The following is a 27658-nucleotide window of genomic DNA, read 5'->3' on the forward strand; positions in this document are numbered from 1 at the left end:
GTTGGAAAACCAGTAATATGAAAATTTGAAAAGTACTGCAGTCAGTTATTATAAGTATGTTATGTACATATGGATGAATATCAGTGATAAAGGTATTGTCTTAATATGGAATTTTTATCCTATGACTTTCACTTTTTGAACGATATTCAAGAGATTTTACCTTTGACTCTTAGTTGGAACCCCAAGGACAACCCAAACAATTGCAGGTTTTGTGTTTGAAATGTGAGCAGATCAATTATAGAAGATGAAAGTTCACTTTTAAATGTAGTTCTCATGAAGTGTAGGCAGTGTCTTCTCAAGTGGCTGTCTACCCAGATCCTGCATGACTTGGAACAGGGAGCTGTCACTTTTGCCTTTGCCATTCAGTAATGTAGGCTGACATATAGAAAAAGGCATTCTTTTGATCACGGTATATTTGACAGGCAGCACCTCAGCTTTAATAAAATCAGATGAATAGCGAGCGAGAACATGCAGAAATGATTTTTTTCTCTTTACAGAAAGCTGTTGCTGCTTTGCTTTAAAAAATGGTTAGTTATGTTAATAGGGATACTTAGAAGGGTTATGCAATTGAAAATTATTTGATTGGGACATGAGGCAACTTGAAGCACAGCGCAGCATAAGTAGAACTGAAATGTAACATTTTATACAATTTGCAGCATCACCTCTGTTCAGGGTGCTGCATAAATGTTAGTGTAATGTGGCCTGTCTGCCCTCATTCTCGTTTTAGTTTGAGGATAATGTCAAGATGGATGGGTGATGCACTGCTCAGCGCACTATGTGTGCCTTTTTTGAATTCTTCTCTTGACAATCTGTGGTCGTTGGCATTGAGTAGCTTCCTGTATTAGAATAATATTAAGCATTCATGATGGAAATATGTACATTACTGAAATCAAGGTTGGAGCAGTGAAACTGTATAAAAGAATTCTGAAATGATAGTGGATGCTGAATGCAATGCTAACTTTAGATGCCATTAGAGCATCAAATACTAAGTGCATAATGTATTTCCCCCTAATTGGAAAAAGAACAAGGTGCTTTTGCAGAGAAGGCTTACATCTGCAAATCCCAAATGAGTATTAAGCATTCAGTAAAGTCTTTCTCTGAATTGTCTACCCGTTCTGTGAGATGGTTGCAAGTGAGAAGATAATACATGGATTTTGTGATTTGAAATGTGTCCAGATATTTTTGGCAGCCTATGAAACTAAACCATAAAACCAAACAAGACCTCATTGCAAGATCTTTATCTCAAATATAAACTGGCTTATCTAGGTAACTCAAGATTGAATAACTTTGAGTTTTCATTTTTTAAAGAACATGTTTGCCCCTGTTGTTATATTGCTAAAAGAAACAAATGTTGATTTTTGTTTTTGTTTTAAAGCAAGCCTTTGTTGGTATCTTGTTAATTTTATTTATTTAACTTACTAGTTGTTGCTGGATAACTTTGGAGATAGATTCATATAGACAGATAGAGTGGAAAGGCAGAAAAGGGCCATAACCTGGAAATTTTGGTGAAGTTTGAAGGAAGAGAAGAACTAGGCATGAAGTACATGAAGGCGCAAAGAAATACCAAGTCAAGGTTGCACTAGGGAGACAGGATATCCTCTTTTGCTGATGCATTTTTATAAACATTGGTTGGTATTGCAAAACTGTGATAAGTGCAAATTTTGAAGGATGGCTATAGTTCTATTCTCGTATTGTTTCAGAAGTTGCACGTTTGGCTTTAAATGCAAGCAGAATCAAATTTATAGCAGTAGCATTCAAGGGCAATGAGAAACAAGGCCTCTCCATTCCCTCATTGCCTTTGTTAATAAAATAAAGAAATGCACAGCTTTGGAATCAAAGCACCATGATCGTACAGGCAACAATAAGAAAATACTACGGAATAGTTGGGGAATTCAGTTGTCTCCTGTGCCATCTAGATTGACAACAACTGTTACAAAGGAAGTTACAAAGGTGGACCAATTTGATCTTATTTTGTTTTCCAGGCAGATGCTATAATGAACCATGCCAGGAGTTAAACTCCTGTGGCAAATTAATGAACCCTGAAAGTGATTGCAGTACAATTGATTGAGAAAATAACTATGAAGATTTTAAAGAGAGTTTGTAAATGCCCTGTGTTATGCTAATTGATCATTAGTTAGGAGGGTTATGTGGTTTTGGAGTTTGGGTGATCAGGCTGGGAGAGAGAGCAGTGAGCCAAACTTTAGGATTCCTGGGAATGTGACGTTCTCTTCTAAGTAAGGAGTCATGAGACTCTGTTGCTCTATTATATTTTTGGTGAGGATAAGAGAGATGGAGTATAAAGCATTTTGTATGTCAAAGTCCCTGAGAAATTCCGTGTTAATCCATCCAATCATAATGTGTTGCAATCAAAGAACAAAGCAGATGGAACGTGTGTTTGCTCGTACACAATCATTTATTTGATGATGCCAGCATTAAACGATGTGCATTTCTGACTAGGTTGGCATGGCTAAACATCGGATAAGATGCTCCTATGCCTAATATCACCATAAGCAGCACTTGTCTTTTCAGTTGCAACAGTTCCAGTGCTAGACTGTAAGCGAGGTTTGTGTGCAGGAATTAGCCCTAAGCTGTACAGCACCTATAGAAATAGGATCTGAACATGGAACAGTCTTAATACTCAAAGTAGTTGAGGAGGCTTCAGTTTTTAGACCCACCAGCCAGTTTCAGATTTTAGTTTATCCTCCTTTAGTGCTTTTTAAATGTGAGATGCTCTGCAGGTTTTTCTCATTCTTCTTTGTACTGTACTGTGTATCTATTTGATAGCCTGTCTAAAGTTCTAGCAATATCTGTTACCTTAGACTAAGGAATGGAAAAAGGCAGTAGGAGGGGGAGGTTAGCATTTCTGAGCTTCCAAGATTTCTATCTGGGAGGAAAAACCTTGCTGCTGTGAAAACAGTGTGTGGAATCAGGTGGCTGAAACATCAAGCAGCTGATAAGCATGGAAATGGCTTGCCTACTTTAGTCGCCCTGCTCAGAGATCCTCCCTGTTGTCAGTCCTTAGTTTTGAGTGCCTTGTAATTGGCCTCTGCCAGCATAATGGATGACTGCATCTGAGGCTTGCGCTCCCTTTCTCTCCTCTCACCCTGTTTTGCCAATCTCGCTGCTTAACAGTGCATAGATATCTTGTCCCTTCTCCTAAATCAGCTGCTCAAAGGCAGCTTTCCCCCACTTCTTATCTTGCATTGCTCTGTTTGAAGCTGTCAAGTTGTTTTGCTAATAAAAAATATGGGCTCCCATATGCTTTCCTTGCTGAAAATGAAAGTGAATTGGTTGCTCTTTCCTTTTGCTGGATAGCTGCCATTTGCTGTGAATATGGAAATGTGATTCCATTGTTTGATCTCGCATCATTTGCATGTCATGCGTGTCTGTGCCTAATAATGTAATTTAGTTAGGTTATTAGCACGTGCCATTCTGAGCAGAATGTCTTTTTTCTTTTAAAGAAAGCGTTAGAAAGCAAATACACTTAAAGTAGATTTTTTTATTCTTGGTGTCTTGCTCTGAAGTGATATTTAAACTACAGACTTCTTAAATCATATTTCTCATCCACTGTGGTTATCTCCATTTAGTTGAGTGTTTTGTGGTATGTCCTGTAATTTGTATGTTCTGCCCAGTGCCCAGAACACATGGGGAAAGTGGGGAGGTATAGGAAAAATCAAGAGAAGCACAATGAAGCATTGAGAGATGGACTGGAAGGTGCAGAGATAATTCAGCTACATCAAAAATTGAATGTTACGCTTGTGAGAGATCTTCCTCTTTTAGGAAGAGTGCTTCTTCCTTTCAAATTTAAGTTTTGTTTTCAAAGTTTCCTCAAAGTAGTAAGATTTGATGTTTGACTATATTGATGCTAAACATAGGATGTTGCCTTAAATGAACTCAGACTATTGGTAGTACATTTATGAAACACACTCATGGTTTCAAACAGACAGACTTTCCCAGCTATACCTAGAGATATTGGGGTTTGAACCTGGCACTTTTTGCATTCAAAGAAGATGCTCTACCACTACAGCTCTTCCCCAAACTGGAGCTTTTTACTTGCTGCCTTTGTTTACTGTCTTGCATAATGGGTATATAGCTTTTCTTCCTATGGGTGATCGTGATAAGAATTCCAGTGAGCCCTAGTATTTTAAAGTGATGTTGCTTGTCTGGTGGTGATCTTGCACATTTCTTGCATTTTAGGCACATAACGCCAGAAAGGTTTTATGTGGAAGCTTGTGATGATGGAGCCAATGATGTACTTTCCATTGACAGAGTCTCCACAGAGGTCACTCTTACAGGTATTTTTCATCATCACTTTGGAAATGCTGTAGTTTAGCCTTAAATTATTTTCCTTTAAGCTACACAGTAAATTAGCCAGCAACCTGAAAAACATCACAAATCTGGCTCATAAACCCATCAGTTATCCTTCCTCCTTCGTAATACTATATCTGTTTATACATTTCTTGACTGATCAAATTTATTTTCATTTACCTGTACATTCTGAAAAATTAGTGTGTGTTTGTGAAAATTATTATGTATGTTCAAGTTTCTCAAGCTTCTATTCAAGCAATGAGCTTTGGAATAGAAACTTATAGGAAATTCTGTTTATTGTGTAGCAGTATATGAATCCAGTTGGCTTTAGCTGTACAAACACCACACTTCCTGGTTGCAATACATCTCTAGTAGAAGAAACAATTCAATACTGAATCAATATTTGGTGAAGGAAGGAAAGAAGCAGTGATGACTCAGAACTTTTCTGCGTTAACGTTTTTCCTGTACGTATCAAATGGTGGCAGGGCTGCTCCATGGTAGAATAAGCTTAAAACCTGCTAGGCGAATTTTGCTTCCTGTCAGCTCTTGTGGAACATCTTTATTTATTTGTTTATTCAAAAAGGTGATTTACAGTATCTGATATAATCAGTTAAAAACATATACAACATTACAATAGCAACAACGGCAAAAAAGACCAACCAAAACAAACAATGAACAGAAACAATGGAATCCTACCACTCCACACAGCCACTAAAAAGGGAGGTGGGACCTAAGAACAACCGAATCTACTTGGTAATTTCAAAAATCTTTGGTACATTACATTGATTTCTATCATATAACTGTTGTGGCTTCTACCAAAGAATTTTAGGAATTTCAGTCTGATGAGGAGGTAACAATTTAGTTAGAGATTCCCAGACCGGGGGGGGGGGCCCACTAGGGGCGCATTGGAAGATGGCCGACAATACCATCTCTCCGACCCACACGGGGTAATTAAGAGGCTGTTATGGGAGTAGGCAGCCTCCCTTGTTGCCCCAAGGGAATGGGGAACACTGCCCTTGCCTGCTGTGCCCATAAATCACCCCCTAATTCGAAAGAAGGGGGTGAGGGCCCTAGGCAGAATGCCCCCGTGTGGACCTCGGCTCTCCTGGACGCTGTCTCTGATCGCGCACTAGCTGCAGCAATTTGGAATAATTAATTACAAAAGAAGCAAATGCACATATTTCAAGTGAAGAAGGGGAGTGAAGTCTGCTAATTTAAGTGACCTCTGTGAAAGAAGACGACGGGTTGGAGCAACAGGAATATTTTACGATGAAGATACACCAAAGGCTGGGTATGTCGGCAATGGGACTGAATGGGGGACGGGACCTTTTTTACTTTCCTTCTATGTGATTTACTAAGAACCCCTCCTCATTAGAACCGTCGGTTTAACTGACCCAAGCAGGATGATTAAGGTCTGTGTGGAGATAAACTTTAACCAAAAGTATGCTTTATGGAGATCGAGAAGCAATAAGAGCTTTTGGGAATGGCGCAGCAATTAATTCAGAGTCGCCATCTTGCCAAAGGATTTATAGCCGGGAGGAGGAACGGACTTGTTTTCAGACTGCATTCCTGGTGAATCTCCTCAGAGGTTTGAGAAAGGAGGCAGATTGGTGAAGATTAATGACGCTAAGACTGTTTTGATGTATGGAAGTGATGTTATATGGAAAACGTCTGGATATGGCTACTGGATAAAAAATAATAATATCCACGCAGGATTACAAACTGTTTTAACCAGCTTGTGGAGACTATCAGAGATCACAAAGGGAAAGGAAAAATATATGAAAATAACAACAAGAGATGTGGAAAAACAATAAGAAAGGACTGGATAGTACTGTGAACATCATATGGTTAGATTTGTGGACATTAAAACAGCAGCAAGAAGCAAGAAGTTGATTGGATCCCCTTCGGAACTTGAAATATGGGTACCCCCAACAAAAATTTAAAATTCGGCTGTGTAATTTGGAATTTATGTAATTTGGTTTGATTTGATGTGATTGGCCGGTTAATAAAAAATTATTCTTAAAAAAAATAGAGATTCCCAGACCCACTGCTGAACTAGTAATTCCCTGGGATTGACTGTTTGATTAAACAGTCAATAAATATAGTTAAACTTCTTAAACTATAAAGTGTAGGTGGTTCTAACATTCTACCCCCCCCCCCCGGCTATCTGCATCTTTTAAAAGCAGTGGCATTGCTGCATATTTTTGATTTCCTACTTTCTGTTGATGGTAACAAATAATTCTCGCCCATCCCCATCATTTTCCTGGTTGTGTTTTGGTTCTTATGACTCTGTAGCCCCCAGTGTTGATGGTAATTCTTCTAAAATAAATGCACCTTTCCATACTCACAAATCCTCTACTGAGACTTTTACCTGCAGAGACAGGTAAAAGTATTGGTCAGGAACTGCCAAATACAGCTCTGATCTTGAGGCTTCAGTAAATCAAGTCTGTATTGGCGGGGGATGGGGAAAAGAATCTCATCTAATGTGTGAATGATTCCAAATTCATCTAATAAACATAAGTGTTAGCTCCATGTGTTTAAATTTTCAAGTTTTTAGTTTTGATCTTAGTAATGTTAAACTATTTATTATGCACACAGAGTCATTTAAATCTTATTGGATTGTGTTTGGCTGCATGTGATAGATCTAATACTGGTATACTGAGACAGCGTATCCTGTTTTTCCTTTGCAGTTAAGAAAGATATTCCGCCTTCAGCAGTTACCAGGCAAATATATGGCATTTTGGGGACAATCCGTCTAGTGGCAGGTATGAGAATTTCAGTTATGAAGTAGTATTATTTATGATGTCTGTCAGCGCTGCCCAAGGTCCCAGCTCACACAAGACCAACGCTGCTTCTTGCTCAAGTTAAAAAGTCTTTATTGAAGTTCAGTCTCATTTCCAGACGCGCAGCGCGCAACGCTACATCTATCCGTCAGACCGTAGAAGTCCCATCTGAATCTCCTCCCCCCTGACACCAGCTTAAGATTCTAGCCTTACTCCACCTCTTCCTCTGTTCTTTCTTTCTCTGGGTCCTTCTGCTAGTCGGAGTCTCAGCCCTCCGAGATTCTTCTGACGCTGATTCTCCCGACTCCTCCCCCCCTCTCTTTCGGGCTTTAGGACCTGGCTCCCAATCCGGGTTTTCTGCTGTCCCGCGCTCCTCCACATTTGAACTTGGCGCGCGCGCGCAGCCTCCCACTTTCCTTCTGACCGTTACACTTGTGTCACTGCTCCCCCTTTCGGGGAGGCTAGCTGGACCTGGCCTTCCCTCCGTCTCCCCACTCCCCGATGGAGGAGAAGCTGGTCCTGACTCACGTGACTCTTCCCCCCCACTGTGCTCTGGCGGGGGAACTGGCCCTACTCCTCCGCTACTCCTTTGGGACTCCCCTCTGGTTCCTTGTTTATGGATCGTCCCTCCTGGGATTCGCCTCGCCCTTACCATAGGCGCCCCCTCCTGGGAATCTTCTGATTCGCTGGAGAAGCTCATGGAATCTCTCGGTCCACTGTCATATTCTCCTACGCTCCCCTCTGATTCCTCTCCTCCGCTCTCTATTTGCTCTCTCCCCTGCTCTTCTGCTCCTGAGCCTCTGACATCCATCCCCCCCTCGAAGCCCCCCCTTCCCCCTCCCCCTCTTCGGGTGTGGGTTCCAGGTGCTCCAGCGCTGGGGGTGTGAGTGCTGGCTTCCGTTCTCTCCCCCTGGTGTGCAACCGGCCAGCGGGATCAGGCCCCCCCACGATGGGTTCGTCGACGTCGACTTCCTCTGCTTCCATTTCTCTGCTGTCGTGCCCAAAACCAAGATCCTCCCCCCCACACGTCCATGTCCACCTCTCCACCCGGTCCCTCGGGTGAGGCTGTGTGCAAGGGCCCCCTCAGCAGTTCCCTGCTCCACCCCACTTCTGGTTGAGTGTCCCACCAATAGGAGCGGTCCGTGGCAAACCCCGAGAGCGACCCCTCCGGGGAGCTCATCCCCGGCGTCGGCTCCTCATCTGAGGAGAAACCCTGGAACGTGCTGGCTGACAGTGTGGGTGTGAAAAGCCAGTCGTCGAAATACTCCGCCGGCATGGGTCTGTGTGGGAAGATCGAATGGAACTCGTCTTTGAGGTAGTGCTCCTCCACGGCGTAGCACGGCACCCACTCGTTGGCGCTGGCCGGAGTACCCTCCCTGGCGAGGAGATATTCAACTCCCTCTTCCCCCCATCTGGAGTCCAAAATCTGCGTGACCTCGTTGAGTGGCGTCGCCCTCTGTGGTCCCTCCCCTGTTGGCGATGGGCTACGTGGGGCTGGTGCGGTCCCTGGCGCCTGAAACCTGTGGGGTGCCTTGTAAGGCGTGAGCACTGACCTGTGAAAGACTGGGTGCATTCTGGAGCCCTCCGGGAGTGTCAACCGGTAGGCCACTGGATTGATTTGTGCCGCGACCTGGTAAGGTCCCAGCTGCTTGTGTCCTAGCTTCCTCTTAGCTAGCGTTCTGGCCGGCACTGCCTGAGCTGCTAACCAGACCCAGTCCCCTACCTGTATGTCTTCCCCAACCCTCCTGTGCCTGTCTGCCTGCATCTTGTAGTCGTGTTTCGCGAGTTCCAAGTGCCTTCGGAGTTGCTCATGGACCTCCTGTAACTCTGCGGCTAAGTGCTCTGCCCCCCGTGGCTCCCCCTCTGCCTCGGTCTCCAACCCCGGGAAGGTTCTGGGGTGGCGCCCATTGTTGGCGAAGAACGGTGTCACCCCTGTAGACCCGTGCTTCGTGTTGTTGTAGGCATACTCGGCTAGCGGTAGGTAGTCCACCCAGGTCGAGGGCTGTTGATTGGCGTAGCATCACAGGTACTGCTGCATGATGGCGTTGACCCTCTCCGCTTGTCCGTTGGTCTGCGGGTGTCGTGCCGACGCTAAGTTGATCTTGACGTTCAGGATGCCCAGCAGCTTCTGCCAGAAGTTCGAGATGAATTGGCGGCCCCGGTCGGACAGGATGGACCGCGGCAGGCCGTGAGCTTTGAAAACGTGGTCTATGAACAGCTTGGCAGTCTGTTCCGCTGTGGCCACCTTCGCGCACGGAATGAAATGCGCCATCTTGGTGAAGAGGTCTACGACCACGAGTACCGCTGTTTTGCCGCGCGAACTGGGCAGATCTGTAACAAAGTCCAGGGCCACTTTCTCCCATGGTTCGAGCGGCGTCTGCAGCGGTTCCAGCAGACCCGCCGGCTTCCTGTGTACTGGCTTGGCCCTTTGGCAGGTGTCACACCTGGAAACGTAATCCGCAACTTCTCCCCGCACCTTGGGCCACCAAAAGTCCCTGGTGACTAATTCCGCCGTCTTGTCCTTGCCGAAGTGCCCAGCGCTGGACGCGTCGTGCAGCTGCTGCAAGACTCTCGCGCGAAGGTCGTCTCCCGGTACGTAGAGAGCCCCTTTGCGGAGGAGTAGTCCGTCGCGTATCTGGAACTCGTCGTCCCTCGCTGTGCCGTTTCGCACCTCCTCCATCTTGGTTTGCGCAAACGAATCTGCCTGTAGCGCGCGACGGACTGCGTCCAGGTCCACTGCGGCTGAAGCGCACGCCCACACCTCTGGTGCGAAAATGTGTTTGGCCGCTGCCGGTGCCGCTTCCTCGAGATACTGCGGCTTCCTGGATAGCGCATCCGCCATGACGTTGCTGTCTCCCGGGATGTATTCTATCCGGAAATCGAAATCTGCAAAGAACTCCGCCCAGCGGATGTGTCTCTGGTTCAGGAACTTCGCCGTGCGCCAGTACTCCAGGTTCTTGTGGTCCGTGCGAACCTGCACTGTGTGTCTGGCTCCGACGAGGAAGTGCCGCCACGCCTTGAAAGCTGCATGAATGGCCAGCAACTCCCTGTCCCAGATGGTGTAGTTCTGCTCCGACGTGCTGAGCTTCCTGGAGTAGAATGCGCACGGTCTCCAGTCCCCTTGCGGATCTTGCTGCAACAGGACCGCCCCCACCGCTCTGTCCGAGGCGTCCGTTTCAACCCTCATCGGTTTGCTGGGGTTTACGTGTAGCAGCTGTTCTTCGGACGCGAAGAGATGCTTGAGCCTCCGAAAGGACTGCTCCGCCTGGTCCATCCAGGTGAACTTCTTCTTCTTGGAGCTGAGGGTGTCCGTGATGGCCGCCGTCTCCTTCGCGAACCCCTTGATGAACTTGCGATAAAAGTTGGCGAAACCGACGAATTTCTGGACCTCCTTCCGGTTGCGCGGGCTCTTCCAGTCCAACACTGAGCGGACCTTGGCGCTGTCCATGGCAAGTCCCTTGTCGGACAGCTTGTAGCCCAGGAAATCCACCTCTGTCGTGTCGAACTGGCACTTCTCCAGTTTGGCGTAAAGTCTGTGCTCCCGTAGTCTCTGCAGGACCTCCTTGACGTCCTCCTCGTGCGCCTCCTGCGAGTCCGAAAAGATCAGGATATCATCTAAGAAGCAGACGCACTTCTTGTAGAGGAGTCCCGCTAGCACGTGGTGCATGAAAGCTTGGAAACAATGGGAGCCATTTTGGAGACCAAACGGCATGACTCTGTATTCATAGGTTCCTAAAGGCGTAAACATGGCTGTCTTCCACTCGTCGCCCTCCCGCATGCGTATAAGGTTGTAGGCCCCTCGTAGATCCAACTTGGTGAAGATCCGTCCCTTCCTCACCGTCGCGAGCAGGTCGTCAATTTTGGGCATGGGGAATGCTGTGGGCTTTGTCCTGGAATTGATGATTCTATAATCCACTATGAGCCTCCGTTCGGGCGTGTCTCTCTTCTTCACGAAAAACACGGGACTGCCCCCCACTGCTTTGGATTCCCGGATGAATCCCCGCTTCAAATTGCGATCTATGAACTCCCTGAGTTCTTGCATTTCGTCTTCAGACATGGAGTACAGTTTCCCAGTCGGCAGCGTCGCCCCTGGCAGGAGGTCAATCTTGCAGTCGTAGGGTCTGTGGGGAGGCAGCTTGTCTGCTTCCTTCTCGCAGAAGACTTCCAAAAAGGCCTTGTACTTGTTGGGCACCGCTTGCACCATGCCTAGGTGTAGCTGCGGTGCATCCTCTTGCCCCTCCTCTTCCTGGCAGGTCTGGATGCAATGCGCTGCGCAGTAGGAAGAGCAGAAGGTCAATTGCCGCTGGTACCACGCTAATGCCGGGCTGTGCCTATCCAGCCAACTCATGCCCAACACTATGGGCGTGTCCGACAGGTGGGTGACGTTGAAACTGATGACTTCACGGTGGTTCCCAATTTGCATCACCAGAGGCGGTGTCTGCTGTACCACCTCTCCTCCCAGTATCTTCCTGCCATCTACCGTGACAACATTTAGGGGCGTCGTGGCTGGCAGGAGTGCTATGCGATGCTGCTTGACGAAGTCCAACCCTACAAAGTCTGCGTTGCTACCAGAGTCAATGGTAATAGGGACCTCCAGGGTGAGCCCATCGGGCAGCTGGAGCGATGCAGTGAGTTGCACCACTGGTTTGGGTGGGAGGGGGTCTGTGGGCTGCAAAATCTCTGGGGACTGCTTCACTGACTCGCCTGGTTGAGCCCCAGTGCCTCCATCTCCAACCAGGCGTCGCCGTTTCCCTGCTGCTCTACTCCCTGCTGAATTGCTCCTTTAACAGTTGCTGAGGCTGCAGTGTGCTTCTGGAGCCTCTGGGGACACTCTTTGGCCATGTGCAGTGCACTGTCGCAGATGTAACACTTCCTTTTTTTTTTTTTATAATATTTTTATTCAAAAAGTTTTCCATATAAACATAACATACATAAACATACATAAACATACAAAAACAGAAACAAAAACAAAACAAAAAACATGTACCATTTCATATCCTAATTTCTTATACCTTCCTTCCCCGACTTCCTCATGCCTCCGTTTTCTGTATTCCAAATTCTTATCAATTACTCAGCAAATCTTCCCTTATTTTAATTTAAGTTTAAACTAACCTTCCTTATTCTCCTTGTCTTAACCATTACTAATAGTAACCATTTACTTTCAGTCCATCATCATTCTAACTTTCATTAACTTTGTGGTATTTCTTTAAATAGTCCTTGAATTTTTTCCATTCTTCTTGCGCTGTTTCTCTTCCCTGGTTTCGGATTCTGCTCGTCATTTCTGCCAAGCCCATGTAGTCTATCACCTTCATCTGCCATTCTTCCAGTGTGGGTAGATCTTTCGTCTTCCAGTACTTCGCAATAAGTATTCTAGCTGCTGTTGTAGCATACATAAAAAAAGTTATATCTGTCTTTAACACCCCCTGGCCAACAATACCCAAGAGAAAGGCCTCTGGTTTCTTGGTGAAAGTATATTTAAATACCTTTTTAAGTTCATTATAGATCATTTCCCAGAATGCCTTAATCTTCGGGCACGTCCACCAAAGGTGAAAAAAACACTTCCTGCTCCCTCTAGGAGCCTTCGCCTTGACTGCTCCTGGTGTTTGGGCTCTGCTTGCTGTCTGAGCCCTTGCACCTCCGATTTCCATTGGCTCCTCTCCCCTCATCAAAGCAGGCGTGGACTGAGCGCGCTCTGTCTCTCTGGGTAGGAAGGGAGTCATTCTAACTGGCGTGTTTGCTCTCCGCCCCTCCTCCTTGCTCCACGGGCGTTCTTCCAGGCGCACCCCAATTGCGAGCGCCCTTTGCACTACTTCTGCTGTATTTTGGGGTCTCTCCCCCCTCGCCAGTTCATCTTTTACGGCTCCATTCAGCCCCTCCCAGAATAGATCCCTGACAGCAGCTGAGTCTTTCTGCCAGCCCAGCACATTTACTAACCCAAAAAAGCGGGAATGATACTGGCGCACCGTTGCTTTTCCTTGCCTCAATCCATGCATTTCCCTTCTAGCGACATCCACATCCACCGTTGATTTAAAGCAAGCATCCATGGCTTCAATAAAAGCGCTTGAATCTTTGAGGGCGGGGTCATTTTCGCGTAACAAGGTTCGCAGCCACGACTTAGCTTCCCCATGCAGATGAGTGATTATGAAACCCACTTTCTCCTCCTCATCTCTAAAATCTTTCCGAAGCAAATTGATCGCGAAAACTACTTCTGCTCTGAAGTTAGGGTACTGCTGCAGGTTCCCGTCAAAATGGGTCACAAGGCTCGCTCCCCTTTTCCCGAGGCCAACTCCCTCCGGCTTGGCTCCCAGCTGCCCCTCTTTTCCCCATTTGTCCCACCTGGCTTGCAGATCCTGGCAGAGCGCAGCTGTGTCTTCTTCTTTTTTCTTAGACGCAGCCAATTCTGCGTAGAGCGTTGAGACCGCTTCCTGCAATTGCTTGACTCTTTCCTCTGTAGTCATCTTTGCCTATCTTCGTGAGCTTGCAGAGATTTTTGAGTTACTGTCAGCGCTGCCCAAGGTCCCAGCTCACACAAGACCAACGCTGCTTCTTGCTCAAGTTAAAAAGTCTTTATTGAAGTTCAGTCTCATTTCCAGACGCGCAGCGCGCAACGCTACATCTATCCGTCAGACCGTAGAAGTCCCATCTGAATCTCCTCCCCCCTGACACCAGCTTAAGATTCTAGCCTTACTCCACCTCTTCCTCTGTTCTTTCTTTCTCTGGGTCCTTCTGCTAGTCGGAGTCTCAGCCCTCCGAGATTCTTCTGACGCTGATTCTCCCGACTCTTCCCCCCCCCTCTTTCGGGCTTTAGGACCTGGCTCCCAATCCGGGTTTTCTGCTGTCCCGCGCTCCTCCACATTTGAACTTGGCGCGCGCGCGCAGCCTCCCACTTTCCTTCTGACCGTTACACTTGTGTCACTGCTCCCCCTTTCGGGGAGGCTAGCTGGACCTGGCCTTCCCTCCGTCTCCCCACTCCCCGATGGAGGAGAAGCTGGTCCTGACTCACGTGACTCTTCCCCCCCACTGTGCTCTGGCGGGGGAACTGGCCCTACTCCTCCGCTACTCCTTTGGGACTCCCCTCTGGTTCCTTGTTTATGGATCGTCCCTCCTGGGATTCGCCTCGCCCTTACCATAGGCGCCCCCTCCTGGGAATCTTCTGATTCGCTGGAGAAGCTCATGGAATCTCTCGGTCCACTGTCATATTCTCCTACGCTCCCCTCTGATTCCTCTCCTCCGCTCTCTATTTGCTCTCTCCCCTGCTCTTCTGCTCCTGAGCCTCTGACAATGTCATACAGGTATTTTGAGATCTTATAATAAGAGCCTGGTTCGCATTCAGAATTGTTATGTGGTACCACTCTGCTGGAATGCCACTATTTTAGGCTGCATGTGTGGCAATGCATATTTTGATGTTCCCTCTTTGTGTTTTAAGTCTTGCTTATATAAGCAGCACATTATGTTGAGGGCTCAGCCACAGTCCCCCCCCCCCCCAAGATGGTTTTTGAAGTGAAAGAGCATTCAGATTTGTGGTTGGCTATTTGACAGTCTTTGGGAATGGCGATTTGTGATGAGTACATGCAGCCGGAATATCGTTTAAAAACCACAGTGTCCATGAATCTCCTGAAAACTGGTACATGGAGCAGTACAACAGAAACATGCTTCGTCATGTTTTGCAGTAGAAGAGAATTAATTCCAGCTCTCTCAGGATTGTAGTGGTGATGTGGTGATGACAAACGTTGTAAACTACTTGAAGCAAGGCGTGAAGTTCAGTGTCCCTGCCAACTTCCCTGCTTCCTTTTTGCTAGAACTGCCTTATATTAGTAGAAGACAAATCAGTATTGCTAACCAGAGTCCTTCTGTTTTACAGGCACGTATCTTATTGTAATAACAAAAAAGAGAAAAGTAGGTGAATTTTTCAATCATATTGTTTGGAAAGCAACAGACTTTGACATCCTCTCTTACAAAAAGACCATGCTACATTTAACTGATATTCAGGTAGGAATAGATTTGGTAATAGAAACACCTTTTGGCTACTTTGAAATATGTTTGAGATGAAATGAGCATAGATCTCTTTGTTAAAAAACATGACTTGTTCAAGCATTATTTTTATGGAGTATTTTTATGAATTCAAAAAAGGCTGGGGTCCAAAGGGACACTTTTTCTCAGAGGATACCTTCTCATTGCAGCATGTTCCTTTCACTGTAGAGCTGCTTCTGAAGGCCAAGACATCCTCCAGAACAAAATTTAGTGCCATTAAGAGGATAAAATTGATGCACGCCCATGCCTTCTTGCTTGCACTCAGAGCTGCTGTTAGAAGCACACAGTGTTCTTTTACTCCTGACCATAAGTTCTTAACTCCTCATAAACAGCTGTGCTGTATGGTGGAATTGGGTTATATTTTAGCAACAGAATGCTTTATCTTGAAAAGAAGAACCTTGAAACACTTTCTCTGTGAGCTCTTTGTCGGATATTGTAGGAAACTTGTATCCACCAGGAGGGGAAATTAGAGTGTTGCAAATAATGCTTTCCCTCTTTAACAGTTACAGGACAATAAAGTCTTTTTATCAATGATTAGCCATGTATTGAGTGTGGACGGATTTTATTTCTCTACGACATACGACTTAACGCACACTTTACAACGGTTGGCTAATACCAGCCCGGAGTTCCAAGAAATGAGCTTGCTAGAAAGGGTAAGAAAGGATACAGTTTATTGCCAACTAAATATATATATATATATACGCACACACAAGATATGTGTCTTTCAGTACCTGAATGATAGCATGTTTATTTAAACTGTAAATAGAGACTGTAGGGACACGGGTGGCACTGTGGTCTAAACCAGAGTCTCTTTGGGCTTGCCGATCAGAAGGTTAGCAGTTCGAATCCCCGCGACGGGGTGAGCTCCCGTTGCTCTGTCCCAGCTCCTGCCAGCCTAGCAGTTTGAAAGCATTCCAGTGCAGGTAGATAAATAGGTACCACTGCGACAGGAAGGTAAACAGCGTTTCTGTGCGCTGTGGTTCCCGTCACGGTGTTGTGTTGTGCCAGAAGCGGTTTAGTCATGCTGGCCACATGACCTAGAAGCCTGTCTGTGGACAAACGCCTGCTCCCTCGGCCTGAAAGCGAGATGAGCGCCACAACCCCATAGTCGCCTTTGACTGGACTTAACCTTCCAGGGGTCCTTTACCTTTTTAATATTTATTTAAACTGTAAAAGTTGCAATGTATTATTATGTAATATCCTGTTTGCAACAAAAGCCATTTGATTAAAATTTAGATTGATAGTTTGGGAATTTATTCTGCGAACCACTGATCTACCACCTGATTTGTTTTCCTCTTTTTGGGGAAGAGAGGCATGTGTGTTTCTTTAATTGTTAGATGGTAGGGGAAAGGGATTGGCTTACTGCCACATTTCAGGAAAGCATTGTCTGAAAGCAAACAAGACCCTTGGTGTTTAAAATTTACCCTATGATGCATTTCCTTACAGGCAGATCCTCGGTTTGTATGGAATGGGCACCTCCTTAGAGAATTCGCTGCTCAGCCTGAGGTAATGTATATGCATTTTGTTGAGCATAATCTCCATAATGTTGAAGATGGGGAAACACAGCTATAAAAGCTGGCCTGCTATTGGGTTCATGTGACCAGAACAGCTGGTGATAAAATGCGAAGTCTTTTATGGTTGTAGCAAACTATATAGTAATAAGCGTTACAGAAACCAATAGCCTTTATTTTAAATGGAGCAAAAACACTAGTGCTTGTGCTAGTTGAAAAAGACCTTAGTAAAGTGGGGGTTCCTAGGCATCTTTCCCAACCAAACGTGCTGGGAACTTAAATTTGTCAGCCACCCTCCTATTAAGACGTGTGTAGAGCAAATTCACTCAAACAACGTCTTGCACAGCTCGATAAGAAGAGTCCTCAATTATGCATGCAGGATACAGTTTTTCCTTGCCAAGACGTGGTATTAATTCCTCGCAGGTCAGCTAACCACCCTAATTCCTTTCAGCAGTGAACAGGCAGTAAGCAAGTTGCTAATACAGTGTTTGACAATGGATCTGGATGAGGTGGTTCCCTGAATGTTGCCTTTACAAGATATACTACAAATCTCCCTTGAGATGTCACAGCAGCTGCTGAGAGCCAAACAATTCATTAAGACTGTCAGCTTAACAAAATAGCAGCTTGTGAAACTGTTAGTGATGAAAACAAGCTCTTTCCAGCCTGCAGCTTTATTATCAGTTGGAGGGGGAAAAACCTCACCTATTCTGTGCTCTTTATGTTCATACAAATGCTTACTTCTGCGATTAGCTGCCTTATGGTACGATCCAACAATTAACGCTTTGAGCCAACGGCATTTAGCCACAGAGCAGATAGCATTCTTTACCAATGACTAAGAGGGTGGGCTAAGAGTCGCGAAGTCCCTGGTTGAAGTTTTGCCTGAGCGATAAGTTTGGTAGGTAATAGGAAACCTTTTCTTAAACCAAGAGCTAGTGTAGCATTGTAGCTAACAACCTGAGCAGAGAATTGGGGAAACTCTTAGTCTAAATTTCACTTCAGAGAGAAGAAAATGCAAGCATCAAAGCCACTCGTTTTATTTATTATTCCATTTATATCCCACTTTTCCTCCAAAGTGCTCAAGGTGGAGTACATATAGTCGTACCTTGGTAGTTGAACAGAATCCATTCCGGAAGTCCGTTCGACTTCCAAAATGTTCGGAAACCAAAGCGTGGCTTCTGATTGGCTGCAGGAGCTTCCTGTAGCCAATCAGAAGCCATGGAAGCCCCATCGGACATTCGGGTTCCGAAGAACGTTTGCAAACTGGAACAATTATTTGGGATTGCAGCATTTGGGAGCCAAAACATCTGAGTACAAAGGCATTCAGGACCCAAGGTACGACTGTAGTTACAACAACTAATGTGTTTTTCAAACAGTTTCATGTTACAAATCCCAAATCTTATAAGTTCCTGAAAACAGGTTCCTTTAAGGAATGCTTATTTTTAGACTTTGAACAAGACTCTTCCCTTGTACATCCCTCTTCTGTGTAGGTATAAGTTTATTTCTCTTGCATGTGAGAAGGGGTTACTTTGCTTTGCCCTTTCACATTTTGTCTGCCAAATCTCAACTTTGGTAGGAATGTGTCAGGTGGCCTTCTTGTTTCCATGCATATGCAATAAGGAGTAAGTTTCATCTACCTTGCAAGGTGGTTGAAAGGATGCTGAAACAATGCATATGCGAGGGTCAAAAATCTAAAGCATGGTAAAATTAAGGTCTATTATTGATCTGTGTGCTACAAGCAGGTGGCATTAAGCACATACAGTGTGAGTACAGAACATTTTACTGTAAATAAATGCTGTAAATGCTGTATTGTTAGTTTGTCCAAATTCTGTATTGGTTAACATTCCAATGTCCAGTGCTTGGGCAAGTCTTCAAATACTCAAATATGGTGGTTCAACTGTGAAATGTTTGTTTTACAGATCCATAGGTTTGCCACTCCAGTGATGCATGGATGTATCTTTTCATGATTCTGTCACAATTCGGTTAATATTTAGAGCCCTGGCAGAGTGCTGCTTCCACACTAGTTCTACAAAATGAGGTAGCTGAGCAACTTGAAGGTGGAAATGCCAAAGCTTTTTAGCATATACAATCTTGAATACCTCCTCTAAAACTTCCAACTTCATCCTAAAAGCTACCCCCTCCAAAAACAACATCATCCAGGCACTGCAGGCACTGGGAGAAAAGGAGCTGGCTGAGTAATACTATTTACTGTTTCTTGGCTAGAACATAAAAAAATTGTGCTGTTCAGTTCCAATGTAAGAAGGGGTCATGATTTGTGTTTAAGATATTAGCCGGTGAGACCAAAATGCTGACGTGTGGAGTGCTCCTGTTCAGTGTTGAGCCAGGCCTTCTTCCATAAAACTCCATTGATTTTCATTTCTAATCCCCACTCTAGCTTTCAGTTGGCTTCCCCTCCTCTCCCCCAGACAATTCACCAGCATTACATGGCCATTTAGTAGTGTCCATTGGGTTTGTTTGTTGGTTGGTTGGTTGGTTTTTTGTTTTTGTTTTGGAATGGGGTGGGGTGGCATGCCTCTTAGGGTTTTTCTGCAGATTTTCTGAACTTTGCAAGTATTGCAGGATCCCCCAAGCATGGTTGCACCACCTGCTTCTGTGTGCATTGTGGTATTTTGGCTACATAATATGCCCTTGGAGTTCACTTTAGTTAGTACTTACTGCACTGCCCATACACCCACACACTATTTATCAGGTTTGGTTTGAAGTCCCAACATAATGGCTTCTTCATAAAAATGTTTATACAGATCTCTTTTTCCCTACCAGTTGGAAATTGAGGGGAAATGCAAATTTCTCTTCCCCTCTATTCCTAACAAAAGCACCAAAAAAAAACCCCAGTATTTTTTAATCATGCATGCACTCATAGATATTAACTTGCTTGCTCTTAACTTCAGTTGAAGGTTGAAATAGAGAAAATGTGTTCTCCATGGATTGTATCCAACATTGACTCTTAGCTGATGATAAGGCTCCCATCAGTGGAAAGGGGAGATAAGCAATTTTTAGTGATTCACTAAATCTGCTCTGGAGAGTCCCACAATCCTCTGGAGCAGATCTGGAAGTTCAGAGAAGAGGGAATACCTGAACATTGCCTCTCTCCTCATTCAGCTGATGAAAGCTTTACTGTCAAGGAAGTAATGGTGTGTGTTCCAGCTCTGTGTCCGTATTCCTGTAGCTCAACCATTCTGAGAAAGGTTGGTGATATCGCTCCCTTATCGGATTTAGTGTTGTTGTCAGTGTGCACATGTGTATTCCTTAACACATCTCCTTCGATCAGTTATTATCATGCACTCTTGTTCCATTAATGGAAAATATTTTGACTGGATTCTTATTTCCCGAAGAAGTTGTTTCAGAGCAGGCGTGCGCTACTATGTAAGAGGTAAGACACATGCACCACGAATGGTTGTTAGTAGTGCTACTTTGGTGATGGGAAGGTGTATATTAATGATGCATAAGGCCAGAAATGACTCACTGAGTGGCAACAAACCGCTATACTAGTTCCCTGGCAAGTGAGTCCCTGTTGCTTACCAGAAGGGGGAGGGGCAAGGAGGTTGGTAGGGTGCAAATGCTCCAGCAGAGCCAATCCAGTGCTTCTTGCTAGTGCATTTGCACCGCACCTACCTCCCTGCTTCTTTTCCCCTTCTGGTAAGCAACAATGACCCACCTGCTGAAAAGCCAGCATAGTGACTCCTTCCCACTTCTGTGTAAGTTGCCTTGAGTGGGACAGGCCCCCAAAGGCAGCCTTGTTAACAGGATGAAACTCCTGTTGTGTTTTAACACATACTATGTAGATTTAGTTTTGAAAAGTTCTCCAATTGCCTCTTATATCTCCACACGTTGATGCAGATTCAAGTTGCTTGTGTATAAAAGTATATCCCTTTGGAGGAAGGAAAGTGCACATGTAAAAATAAACAAATCAGCAAATATGTGTGTGTACACACACACACACACACACAATCTGTAGGCAAATACCCATTTACACTGGGGGTACGTTCCAAGGCACAGCCCGTTTAAGTAAAATTGCGTATATTGGGAACACCATTGAAAAAGCCTGCATTTTGTTGAGGGATCTGAGTAATCCCAAAATATGGATTTAATATTGTGGGGAAAATGTTTTATTTTCTATTTTTTGTGTGTGGTTTATTCTTTTATACTTACGCGATGATAATGTTTAACTGTGAAAATTAATTAAAAAATATTTTTTTAAAAAAGCCTGCAAACACCCTCTAAAAACACCCTTGAAAAACCCTTTGAAAAGCAAAAAATCCACCAGTCTCTCCTTCCAAACATCCTTGCTCAAACAGAACTCTTTACTGGCCTCAAAGCTTGGTGCAAAGGCTTATGGGGTTGCTATTTTTGTGCCGTTTTTGCCCCTTTTCATTGCCAGTTTGTGGTGATGTGCGTGTGTGCCTTGAACACAGAGAAATGGGGAGTTTGTCTGTATAGTTGCTGTTTGGGGAAGGAAGAAAGGGGTGGTTCATTCTCTCTCTGTCCCTCCATGCCAAGTGCAACTCAATGCAGCGACCTCCCCGCAACTACCTTGGAACAGCACCGCTCACAATTCTGCAATTGCTGCTATTTGACAAACTGTTTTTGTGAAACAGAAAGCCCCAGTGGATACAGAGAGCTAACTGCATGTTTTTTTCCTTGGATTACGATTATCATCTGAAAGTGGATTCATTGGTGGTGAAGTATCTTCCACTACTCGTCCTTTATGCTTGGAGAGCTGCTGTACCCAGTAACAGAAACACACTGCCTATGCAACATTTTATGAATGTACATAAATAATCCTCTGCAGCACACGGTGTTCTATTCGAAGTTCTTGGTTTCATTGTACTTGAAGTTTGCAGAAATGATGAAATGGAAGGATGTGGATAATAAGGCTTTGATCTATAGGCAGTCAGGTATAACTCTGAATTGCTCAATCTCGCAGGTATCGATTCTGAAGGACACGCGGCAAACTTCGTAGAAACGGAACAGATAGTACATTACAATGGGAGCAAAGCATCTTTTGTTCAGGTACGTTTATGAAATTTCTCAACAGCCCTTCATCAGAAAGGAAGAAAGATAGACAATACAATTAAGGGAACATAGTCAAATGATAATTTTAAAGGAGCACAGGAGACAGCTTGAAAAATTTAACCAAAAGCCTGGGTGGACAGATAACATTTTGATCTGGCGTAGAAAACCCAGTAAAGTTGAGGCCCTATATTTTGGATTTTATAACTAGTCTTTGCCTCTACCCTCTTAATGGAAGTCTGCTCAAAGATGTGATGCAGAGGTTATTTGGGAGGTTGTCTTGATAACATAGCATTGTATACAAGTTGTGCAAGTGACAATAAAGTATTTCAATTCAATTGTATGCTTCAGTTTTCTGTTCCATTTGTTTTCCAGACACGTGGATCAATTCCTTTTTTCTGGTCGCAGAGACCAAACCTCAAATATAAACCAAAGCCACAGATCAGCAAAACAGTAAATCATGTATGTTTTATTTATTTTTTCCTGTCCATCTGCAGCGAGGGTTTAATATTAATATGGTGCTAATGGCTGTATGCATTTGCAAAAATCCCTAAGGTGGTTGCTGCTCTTCCACAGAGTGTTTTCCCCCTAAGGTATTCCTCAATATGGTTTGAAGGTTTGCTCTTGAAGCAGCAGTCCTCTCATCTTCAAAGACAGACTTCAGTCCTTAGTTGTCCCTGAACCACTCTATACTGAAGAGGTTTTTTAATCCAAGAAAGCTTGGGGCCAGTCCATAGGTCAAGAACATGGTGGCTGGCGTTGCCTCACAAGGTCCTTTGGTTGGGAATGCCTGAACCTTGATGCATGCCAGTTACCAGGCAAGGGTGCCTGGTAAGACCAAGACCAAACACTTGACCGGACCATTTAATGTGGACTCAAGAACTTCACCTGCTTAATTGTTTGCTCATTGAAAGGCTAACAATCTTTTGTAAGCAGCAAGTAGTTTCTGGTTTCTGGGAAATGCTCCAAAAGTGATCTATAGGGCTGGTTTGAAATCCATATTGGTTTCATAATTTTTGATCTGGCAATATACAGTGATACCTCGGGTTAAGTACTTCATTCGTTCTGGAGGTCCGTACTTAACCTGAAACTGTTCTTAACTTGAAGCACCACTTTAGCTAATGGGGCCTCCCGGTGCTGCCACGCCACCGGAGCACTGTTCTCAACCTGAAGCAAAATTCTTAACCTGAAGCACTATTTCTGGGTTAGCAGAGTCTGTAACCTGAAGTGTATGTAACCTGAAGCGTATGTAACCTGAGGTACCACTGTATTGTAAATCATCACATGTGTGCGCGTATCCTATGCAAAAATCACAATGTGGGGAAAACCATGAAGCCAGCCAATGCCTCCACATAGCTCTATCCTTATTTTAGACATCGTGATATATCAGTATATCATCATGTTTAGCTGTTGATGCTGATGTTGAACACCAGATATTGCCCAGTCCTCATGATGATTCCCAACAAAGAGCCATTGGAATGTTCTTTTGTGTAAAAGCACATTAGTTAGTGTCTTAAACTGTCAATAGAGCTAGGAGTTCAAAATCAAAAGATTTCCCCTATTGTCCGTCTTTCTGCCCCTGCCCCCTGGGCTGACAGTCTTTTGTTTGGCTCAAGATGTTACACAGCAGCATCAAGAGAGGCAGGGCAGGTATACACAGAGCTGTGGAGGGGGGGATAAAAAGCTGTAGGCAGGCAGAGATGGTTGGTGAGTCTTCTGGCTAATTTCAGAATTTAACAACAATGAATGCATGATCTAACATCTGTAGTAGTCAGGAACGTGTTGCCATTTGCTTTTAACTCTGCACAGCTGGAGCTGCATATTGAACCTTTTTAATATTCCTTTGCTATGTTCACTGAATATTGAGCAAGCCCCCCCCCTTTTTTTTACAAATTCTCTAAAACATGACTCTTTGGCCAATACTTTGAATAAAGAGTGTACCATGTTCTTTTTCAGATGGATGGCTTCCAAAGACACTTTGACAGTCAGATTATTAGCTATGGAAAGCAAATAATTGTTAACCTGGTAAGATTTGAATTTAATTGTACATTTGAGTTCAGGAAAATGTTATCGCTGCTGCATGTGACCTTTTTCTTCCTTTGCAGGTTAACCAGAAGGGCTCAGAAAAGCCGCTTGAGCAAACGTTTTCAAAAATGGTAAACAGCTTGGGAAATGGAATGGTCAGGTACATGCTAAACGAAACAGTATTTGCATCAGTATCAGAAAAACTGCCTGGTTTAGACATAAAATTGTACCTGCATGTGAAGATGTCAAGTTCTGTGTGAATGCAATGATAACACGCTTTCTGTAGTTGCACAGATTTTATTAAGGACTTTAAATGAAACTGCACGGCTTGCTACTGTCCCTCTTTTTAATTTGTCTATCACCCATTCTTCACCACAGGTCCCAGGGCAGATTACAATAGTTTAAAAGCAGAAATTAAAAACAATTGGAACAGATCAGTCACAGGAATCGTGTGGGCCCCAAAAACACACCTGTCTGTTGTCAAAGGACAGGATAAGAGATGCGTTTGCGCGCGAACACACACACACACACACACACACACACACAAAATGTGCTAGGGCTAAGCTTGCTCCAGAAAATTTGAATCCCCCTTCTGGACCACGACAAATAAAGAATAAACCTGTGCAAATTCCAAGCATGCCCATATTAAGAGCACCATCGGAGTTCAAAGATGAGAGACGGAGAAATGGAAGTAGAATGGTTGTTACGAGAGTTCATGGTTGGCTGGGTGGGGGGATCCATGAAATTGGTAGGTGGCTGGCTGTCTTGGGATGGAGGAAGATCCCCTCCAAGCAAACTATCAACTATAAGGGTGGTCATGTCGTACGGTAGGAGACACAAGATGCAAGAGTGCCATTGTGTGGCTTTTGATTTGGAATTTTTTGGGGGGGAGGGGAAATTAAGGATTATAAGCCTGTTGCTGGAGAAGACTGCAGGCAAAAGTTTGTTTGTTTTACCAATTGGAAAGAAAAATGCAAACTGAACACCCCACAACCTAAAAGGCCTAAGTTCACTGGACAATTTGCACTAAAAAAAAAACCCACCAACAAAAACCTTTAACTCTGGAAAAACACATTACACTTTCATGTGAAGCTGGCAAGAGTTATCTTTCAACAACTAACCCTTTTAGGTGGGCAGAGCATGCTTTTAAAAAACTTTTGTACAGTTCCGAGCTCCACTTTTCTCCCCTGCTAACAGAGACCTTTGTCCATCCCAAAAGCAAAATCCTGTTTCATAGTTAGATATGATGCTTGGTACCTTTTGAGAAAATGCTTTCTCAGGGGAACCTCATGCTGCTTAATAATGCAATTTTTTATTTTTCTGACCTTTTATCTGCTGCAACCCCCCTCCTTCCATTCCCCCACCCTGTACGCTGCACCAATCCCAATTCAGATACTGGTGAATAGCTTCCTAACTCTCATGTGCTTTCTCTGCCCAGATATGTAGCATTTGATTTCCACAAAGAATGCAGTCATATGAGGTGGGATCGGCTCCAGATTTTAATGGATCAACTAGCTGAACAGCAAGATGAATTGAGGTAATATAAATGACTAAACAACAACAACAGTCATGTCATATGCAACTGCACTGTGCAGGCATTTAGTTCTGGTTAGTGGACGTTACATAATAATTTGATTTGTACACAGCAGACACTGAAAGTAAACTGCTGCCTTAGTGCCAAAGAAATTTGCATGGTTGTAGTGATTCTTAAGGAAGATTATATCAACAATCAGTGATCTGGGCTGAAATTAACTGCATTGATTTAATAGAAACTTAACTTCCCTTTGGATTTACCTAAACTAGATCCTCTGAACTTGTGTGGCTTCTTTTTCCATTTCTACACAACGGTATAAAAATCTTGATAGTATGGCATCATCATAGTTGGCCATTTTTTAAATATAAAGCTGGTGTTCACTGCAAAGATGTGTTCCATTTAAAATCTTAAACCAGAGACAACTGCGCTTGGTTACAAAGCTAGCACATTTTTATTTCTGAGAGTGGATAAATCTCCAAAGGCTAACCAGCAGAAAACTCAGAATTGAATTCCATGTCTAACAAGATTCAAACTTCTCTATGGAACAGGAAGCCCTTTGATTTCCTGGGATGTGTTTATTATTAACGGAACACTTCCTTTTAAAACACTGCTCTTTGAATAAGAATTTAGTCTGGATGTTCAAGATCAGTCATAATAAATAATACACATAGCTTTTAGTAGGACATCTTATAAATTTCAATGGAAGGAAAAGGATGAAACGTTAACCCAGGTTCTGTAATGAGAACCTTGTTTTCTCATGAGAATGAGAAAATGCATTTTCCAGATGCATTGTGGGCAGCAGCCAACTATTGCCTTGCCCTAGTTTGTCTCTCCTCTAAAACAGGCTCTGAGTATTAGTGAACCAGGGTCTAGAGTCCAAGAGTATGTGATCTTTTTACTTTAATTCACAGACATTTATGCTGTATCGCAAGCAGCTTTTGGGTCTCTCCTTGGTTTTGAACATGGCCTGCTGTGTGGGCTAGAGGCTGCTTTCAAGAAACAAGTCCAGAATCACTTGGGCACGTAGAACAGCTTTCCTTCTCTGGGGATCCTGGCAGTAATTTCAGACATCTGGTCTTGAAAGATATTAAAAAGCACATCTTGGCAGGTTTTGTAGTAAGAGAAATGAAAAGTAGAATGATTAAATAGTTAGATGATTGCAACCTTTGTGATCTAAGCAAAACTTGTTCATGGCGCAGTTAACCAGCAGCGATACTTCAGAGTCTGTGGGAAAACTCTAGAGTTAAGGAGATTGTTTTGGGATTATTTTCTTTTTTAAAAAAAAATTCTGGAAAACCATCATAAATACAGTGGTACCTCAGGTTAAGTACTTAATTGGTTCCGGAAGTCCGTTCTTAACTTGAAGCATTCTTAACCTGAAGCGGACTTTCCCATTGAAAGTAATGGAAAGTGGATTGATCCATTCCAGATGATGAAAAACACCCCCTAAAACAGCAATTTAACACAAATTTTACTGTCTAACTAGACCATTGAGCCATAAAATGAAGACTTTAAAAGAATTTTTCGATTTCAATTCAAATAAGGAGACTGACTTAAAGATCGTTTGGGATGCCAGCAAAGCTGTCCTTAGAGGATTTTTTATACAGTGATACCTCAGGTTAAGTACTTAATTCGTTCTGGAGGTCCGTTCATAACCTAAAACTGTTCTTAACCTGAAGCACCACTTTAGCTAATGGGGCCTCCTCCTGCTGCCATGCCGCCGGAGCACAATTTTTGTTCTCATCCTGAAGCAAAGTTTTGAACCTGAAGCACTATTTCTTGGTTAGCGGAGTCTGTAACCTGAAGCGTATGTAACCCGAGGTACCGCTGTATTTTTCTTTGCTGATTCCACATCTGTAGTAGCATTTCAACAAAAAATGTAAAAGTGGTATTTTGTGAATTCTTAGGCAAGCTCCCTTGTGTATTTCAGCTACTTTCTGGTTGATTCTGATGGGAAGGTGGTGATGCAACAAGAAGGGACATTCCGCAGTAATTGTATGGACTGCCTGGACCGGACGAATGTGATTCAAAGCCTTCTGGCACGGCGCTCTCTCCAAGCACAACTTCAGGTGATGATTGCCTCCTAGTCTCTCTGTTTCCCTTTAAAAGCTGTGTGTAAAGGGATGTTGCTGGCCTTCTAGAAATTTGATAAAACAAAACATTCTATATTTGCATGGTGCAAATGTCTACATAGATGCATAGCTCCTTTTTCAAGTTTATAGGTTTCTGGAACGTGCTTTTTCTGGCACATTGAAATGGTCCAGTTTTCATAGTTTTCTGATTTCTTTCCGCAGGGCCTGTAAGACAGAGTTGTTCTGCCTGGCCTTTGGCTTGTAGTCAATTTGATTCCCTCCCTCTCTTTCTTTTTCCCTTTCTCCTCCTGTGATGAGGCTGCATTTTAATTTTTCAATGTTTTAATGTTGTATTTTAATCTTGTT

At 44.0% G+C, this 27658-nt stretch overlaps 1 protein-coding gene across 1 annotated transcript in view; it reads left to right on the top strand.

The window, feature by feature from the left end:
- Window positions 1–27658, top strand: part of SACM1L (SAC1 like phosphatidylinositide phosphatase) — a 38473-nt gene that overhangs the window by 2953 nt on the left and 7862 nt on the right. The window contains 13 exon segments of the mRNA XM_053409843.1: window positions 4198–4295; window positions 6999–7073; window positions 14953–15080; window positions 15626–15775; window positions 16569–16628; window positions 18550–18583; window positions 19920–20021; window positions 21576–21661; window positions 22037–22123; window positions 23618–23686; window positions 23767–23846; window positions 25125–25223; window positions 27151–27289. Of these exon segments, the coding sequence (XP_053265818.1) occupies window positions 4198–4295; window positions 6999–7073; window positions 14953–15080; window positions 15626–15775; window positions 16569–16628; window positions 18550–18583; window positions 19920–20021; window positions 21576–21661; window positions 22037–22123; window positions 23618–23686; window positions 23767–23846; window positions 25125–25223; window positions 27151–27289 (1207 nt within the window).

The sequence above is a fragment of the Podarcis raffonei genome, chromosome 12 (assembly GCF_027172205.1).
Source record: "Podarcis raffonei isolate rPodRaf1 chromosome 12, rPodRaf1.pri, whole genome shotgun sequence".
NCBI classification, from domain to species: Eukaryota; Metazoa; Chordata; class Lepidosauria; order Squamata; family Lacertidae; genus Podarcis; species Podarcis raffonei.